The sequence below is a fragment of the Stegastes partitus genome, unplaced genomic scaffold (genome assembly GCF_000690725.1).
Source record: "Stegastes partitus isolate 25-593 unplaced genomic scaffold, Stegastes_partitus-1.0.2 Scaffold1627, whole genome shotgun sequence".
NCBI classification, from domain to species: Eukaryota; Metazoa; Chordata; class Actinopteri; family Pomacentridae; genus Stegastes; species Stegastes partitus.
Window position 1 is genome coordinate 114,374 of NW_007579358.1, and position 6,357 is coordinate 120,730.

Here is a 6,357-nt window from a genome sequence, read left to right on the forward strand (position 1 = left end):
CTTACAGGAAAACCACATAAATCCTCCAAGTTTTCCACTATGTTTATAGCATTATGTGGTAATTTTCACATGGATAATTATACGAGTTTCATACACCGCAAAAAATGTTGTAATGTTCACATGTGCAAATTACATGTTTTACGTGCTTTTCACATAGTTCACGTGTGACTTTTTTTTGCATGTTTTCACACGATGAAATGCACAAAACCACACAGGCACATGTGAAATTCATGTGGTTTTTCTATAAGGGGTTCAAAGATTTGAGCCTAAAAAGATCTGGTGCAGCAACTTGGTTAAAAAAACAAAACAGAATGCACTGTTTGCATTTTGGAATGACTCTTTTAACCTAACTTTAACTATTTAACGCTGCAAAATGATGTGAAATATGCCCAATGTGACATTCTGTTTATATGCAGTCCAACCATATTATACATTATTATATACAGAATAGCAAATGTAATGATCTTCTACATCTGTGACACTTGAAGTTTGTCCAATTTTGCCCAAATACCAATTTTTTTCTCACAGAATTTTCCACCTGCACTGTACTTTAGGACAATAAGATATCAGATATAGTTTCAGTTTTTGATAATCATCAGCAACATAATTCAAGATATTACGACAATAACTATAGATTTGATTTTTAAATTGTCAGGCAAATTCATGTGTCTCATCTATTTAGCATGCTAACATTAGCATTTATCTTTATGTGTAGGCTACTATAACAAAGTCACTACGATCGCGTGAGTTTTTGTTTGTGGAATATATTATATTAGTGAAGTCTGTAAGTTTCCTCTTTGTGCTTTGGGGTCACATACGTGGAATTAAAGGTCTGCTTCATAATCTGTATATAAACGCAGTGACTGATTTGAGGTCTTAAGTTTTGTTTTGTTTTTTTGCTCTTTTGAAATTTCACGTAAAAATTGAGGGGTGGAGCTGACTGAGCCCTGAAGCACACCCTCATTTATCATCTGTTTTCCTCTAAATAGAATCATAGTTCACAAGATTAGCTTCATTCCGTATTAAAGGAGACTTTAAACGAGCAATCGAGCCCACTTCTTTACTAGGAAAATGTTTATTAAATAAGAAGTAGAGTCACTTTCTTTTTACCTTCTACACAATCTGACCCCTTTTTTTTTGCAACCAGAGGAGTCGCCCCCTGCTGGCTGTTAGAGGAAATGCAGGTTTGAGGCTTCACTTTTCAGCTCCAACTGCTACGTCCATCTTTTATATACAGTTTATGTTCTCTAGGCATGTATTGCTGGTTGCCGTCCACCGCTGTGTCTTTTGTGAAACCTCCACTAGATGGCGCCAAAGTCGGAATTTCTCAAATCACGGTGGCTTAAAGGTGCAGAAACCCCACGAGAAAACGCCTTGAGAGCCAAATCGTGTAATTAAACAGAAATGCAGGAAACATTTGGACTGATTAGTGCATCTCTTTATCGTCACTACACAACAGATGTGGTGGAAAATGAGACTCACCCTGGATTTAGGACGAGGAGAGGAAACCTGAGGAACACCAAGCAACAACACAGTGACTGATTGTACAAAGAGAACACGACAACAAACTGAGACTAACACATGATGGAGCTGCTGATTGAGTCTTTCCCACTAATGCTTTTTTTAAAAAAAAGAACACACAATATGTAAATGAAGGAGTCACGCAGCTTTGTAATCCGAGCGGGAAGAAAAAACAGTTTAGCGTGCTGCGCTTGAAACAATGCCACACTTGCAACGCTGCCAGGAGTCAGATCCAAAGACAATGCTGACATTTGTACAGAATAAATTAGAGCAAATCGGTTGGTGTGTTATGCAAGTTGAGCGCTTTCAGAGTGTCGAGGTCAAAACCGGGTTAGATCAGAAAAGAACACTCAAGATGTTAGAATGGTGCAACAAAACCGGTTAAAAACGATGTATGAGGTGATGCAAGGAACACTGGTTGATCCTTGAAACTTACAATGCTCCTGAAGAAATGCACCACAGCGTTTTCATTGGTCCGACGGCGAGAGGAGGATTGCTGGGGGGAGGCGGCCAGGTGACCTCGGAAAGACCCCTGAGAGGATCAACAGAAGGGGACATAACTGCATGTGTTAGCACGGTGCAATAAATATGACAAGTTCAAGAGACGCTGCTGGAGTCAAACAACCAGCAGGCAGGTTTTTAGACCTTAAAGCATCGGATGACTAAATTAAACGGCAAGATGCAACTTTTCAGCCCTCAACCCAAAGTCCTGCTGGACGTCTACCTGCCTAATAGTCAAGCAAGCATCTGAAATGTCGCAAAAAGAAAACGCGAAGTGGGTTTGTTTGCTTTACACTAAGTCGCGCCTCCAAAAGGGGGCGCTGTAGGCAACACATGGCTGGAACAATCAAAGTAGAAGAAATCAAACATAAAAGCGATTGCAATTGCAAAAAAAAAAAACTTCAAAGTAGAAGAAAAAATTTACTAAATTTTGCCATCGACGTGATAAAAATGGAGAAAGTTGGTCTTCAGGAGTCGATTTCGATTGTGACAGTTTTAATAATTCTCTCACGTCAGCTGATGTCGACAACATCAGGAGATGAACGCAATAAAAAAAAAAGCAGTCATGAGTTCACGTGAGAACTGATTAGAAAATGGTTTTTGCATTTTCTACCATAAAGCAAATGAACTTGTTTAGTAAAAAAAAAAAAAAAAAGTCAAAAACCACCTCAACAGACTGTTTAAACTTTCGTTGTCATTTCCATGAACTGTTTCTGATGCATTACCTCAAAAATGTGCATAACAACATCTTTTAGAAACACTGCTGATGGAAAAACAAAAGACGTAGATCAAGATGCCAGACCGTGTCCATGATGAGAAATATGTCAAAAATAATCACGTATAGTCTCTAAACACCTACAAACTCGTCTTTGTCAGTTACAGTTGCATATTGAATCGTTTCTTTCCATGAAAATATCTTAAAATGTCTTAAATGTAACCCGCCACTGTTTTAATGTGCAGATGTGTGAAGTCCAGGCCACTGCTCCACCAGCTCGAGCACACCAGCTCACCTTACCGTATAAAACTACGCCGCACAGTGAGAAGTTATGAAATCAGAGTAATTCAGACAAAAATACTGTTTAGAATAATACAGAAATCTCCACCGAGCAAGTTGAAAGGATTGTTTTGTTGTTTAAAGATTTGTTTGTGAATCTGTGTTTTTGAGAACGCAGCTTCAATTTACCTCTAATGTAAATCTCTAATTTACCATCTGGGTGTGTTCACAATGTGAAAACTTGATTTTCATGACTTTAAAAGAAATTAAATGCAAAAAAAAGGGCAAAACTGGCAGTGGGAGTCGACTACAGAGGATATGACCTGGAGTTCTGTGACCGTATTATAAACCATATTTGTTCAGACAGAGAAAAACACACTTCTGTCCATTTATTCTAATTTATCTGTCTCTTATTTAACACGTTGTTGTGTTTCAACAATGCAAATGAGCACAAACAAACCTAAAAAGACCCCTTTCATGTGCACAGACAGGTTGGGTTTTACAGAGGAGCCACAGAGGCCACAATCAGGGAGATTTATCAAGATCTGCACCTACTCATGCAAACAGACGTCAGATGGAAGCGTTCTGATTGGTCGGGCTCCTCCCATCATGCAGGGCTGAATTCTGAACCTTGAAAGAAGCTTTGTCTGATGGTTTCTATCTGCAGCATCACCGCCTTTGACCTCTGACATTTCAGACTAAACGTACCTGTTCTATACGCGCCTACAGCTACACCTGCGCTTCACCGCTCAGTCGGTACAGAGCAGAATTTTATCTTTGCACCAGAACTCAAAATAACATCATATCAGCGGCGATGGGTGGAACAAAAATACCAAAACATCTGAGAGAATCCACAACTGGAGCCTAGAAAATTTACAACAGGAGGTAAAAATGGACAATTTCATCCTTTAGACTACGATAAAGTTTAATAAGTCAATTAACTTTGAGATTTTGGCTGCAGATGTGACATAAAAATAGTGAAACCAAAGAGTCCAAAGAGGCTCGGGGGTGGATTTTGGGGGAATTCAGGGAATTAACAACATTTAGTCCGTCCACATATAAATTGGTGCAGGAAATTCCCCAGAATGCAGAAATGAAAGAGAAAACCCCAAAGCTCCGGCTCACTGCATCCCGCTGGAGTGTTGGGAAGAAAAAACCTGTATTCATGGTTGTTTCTTACATTTATATCCAATATCAGTGTGTACGTTCAAGCAACGTTTTGATTTTCAATCTTGCAGCACCATCCTTGTATAAAAATGTAAAAACTGGAAGTGGCCCAAATATAAAAGAGCAGCTTGTAATGACAAGAACAAGACTTTTTTTTTTTTTGAAAATGTAGAAGAAGAAGAAAAAACTGAATTCAAACTGAATTCAAGGCTTTATAATAAGAGAGCGCTAAATTTAAGCTGAATTTTTATTATTTTTTAGTCATTACAAGAAGCTTTTTAATCCTGAGGCCACTTTTCAGATGGTTTCCAGTTTTTACATTCTCATGGGTCTATTTTATTTTTAAATAAGAAAATGTTCAGTTTAAACAGAACTTATTTGAACTCAAGCTGAATTTAAGCTTTTCTGTTCACTACAGGTTGGTTTTTAAAACTCAGCGTTCTTTTCATGTGGTCAACAGTTTTTCACATTTTTATCGAAGGAAAGTTTTTTGTTTTTAAACAGAAAAATGTTACATTTAAGCAGAATTAGAGACTTTTTGATGAGAAAACATTAAATTTAAGGCATTTTATTTCTAAAATGTTAAATTCAAACTGAGTCTAAGTTTTTCTTGTCATTACAAGTTGCTTTTTATTTTTTGGACAAATATCTTTTCTATTTCTTTTTTATAGAAGGACATTTTTTCTATGAAAATGTTAAATATGAGGTGAATGTAGGACTTTCTAATAAGAAAAGTTTACATTCAAGCTGAATCTAAGATTCTGTTTTGGTTTTTGCAAGCTGCTTTTTTTTCTTCAAACAGAATTTTCCATTTTGTCATTAAAAACTCTTAAAGCTAATTTTAATTGAACATTTTACGACATTTCTTTTATTTCAGCCTGTATTTAACATTGTCTCATGAACAGCTCTTTGCATTTTCAACCTGAATGCACGACTTCAGAGGAGGTGAACCATTGATCTGCTTCTGCTGCTTTCAAATATAAAACCAAGTAATTCCTCATTTCTGCCAAAAGTCACTCAGAGTAAGAAGTTATCAGTCAGGAAAGTTGATTTTTGCTATTTATTTTTTTCACAAACCTGTAAATTCAAATTACTCTACAGAAAATTAATATGAATTTATAGAAATGGTGGAAATTAAAAATGATTATTGAATCATGGTCGAGTGAAAAGAGAAAAATGTAACTGGAGGCATTTTAAGTGTAAAACCGGAGCCGATGCACTGATGCTCACCTTGCTCCTCTTCTTTTTGTCTCCTCCAAAGAATTTGCTAATCTGATCCATCAGCCCGGGGTTCTTCTTTTTCCTGCCCAACCCGAAGGCGCTCTGCCCTGAGGTGCTCGCCGTTGCCATGCTCGGGTTCTTGCTTTAGTCCTCTTCCAACCAGTCCAAAGCCCACAGTGCCAACGCTCGGCTGCTTTCAGGGAGGTTTGCAGCCCGTCTGACGCTCGGGGGGCCGTCTTTGAAGGTGTCGTCCCCCTGGGCCACCACGGGACACGAGGGGGGTCCGGTCCACGGCTCTGGCTCCGGTCCAGACATTCTTCTAGCTTCAGTGGCTGTGTCAGTCGCTGCCGCCCTCCGCATGGGCCCGGCCATTGTTCCTCTCCCCATCTGCCTCACCCCGAACGCCGGGACAACAAGGCCGATCTCTGAGGCTGAACTCACACCCTGATGCAAAGCAGCCCGGAGCACTGAGGGGCCCATTGTTGGGCCGGGCTCATATATCTCCTTGATGCATTGTGCTTAAATTGGACCTACAGATTGAAGAGGCCCAGAAGAAAGAGTGAGATTATTGTGAGAAAGACACGAAAACCTGTGAAGGCGAGCCAAGTGTCCGGGTCTGCACGGCGCTGAAATAAACTCGGCGTGACTTTGCATGTTTGGATTTTCTTCGGTTTGGTGTCTTCAAACCAAAACCTGCCAAATGTGTCGCACATCTTCAGCTACAGTCATGAACTAAAGTGTACACCTGAATGTAAAGACCATGTACATCATGGCAGCTTGGAGTCTTCAGCGACTCAGAGTTTTCTATAATGGAACAATTGAAACACGAGTCTTTATCCCAAAAAACACAATCCGGCATTTTGCTTCTTTCATTGACTTATTAAAGGATTTCTGGAAATATGACAAAATCTGCTGAGTCAGAAACATACACGCAGCAACTTGAATGATCAGTT

At 39.2% G+C, this 6,357-nt stretch overlaps 1 protein-coding gene across 3 annotated transcripts in view; it reads right to left on the bottom strand.

Moving 5' to 3' along the window:
- The window catches only part of mbpa (myelin basic protein a), a 16,248-nt gene extending 10,618 nt beyond the window's left edge, over window positions 1–5,630 (bottom strand). Inside the window, exons 1-3 of one of the 3 annotated variants that reach the window (XM_008301086.1) lie at window positions 5,414–5,625; window positions 1,958–2,053; window positions 1,479–1,509 (exon numbers count right to left, since the gene is read on the bottom strand). In XM_008301086.1, coding sequence (XP_008299308.1) covers window positions 1,479–1,509; window positions 1,958–2,053; window positions 5,414–5,533 — 247 coding nt within the window. In that variant the 5' untranslated portion in view covers window positions 5,534–5,625. Of the gene's footprint in view, window positions 1–1,478; window positions 1,510–1,957; window positions 2,054–5,413 lie in introns of all 3 variants that reach the window. The other 2 variants (XM_008301087.1, XM_008301088.1) reach the window with 2 other exon arrangements.
- Between the last annotated feature and the right edge of the window lie 727 nt (window positions 5,631–6,357).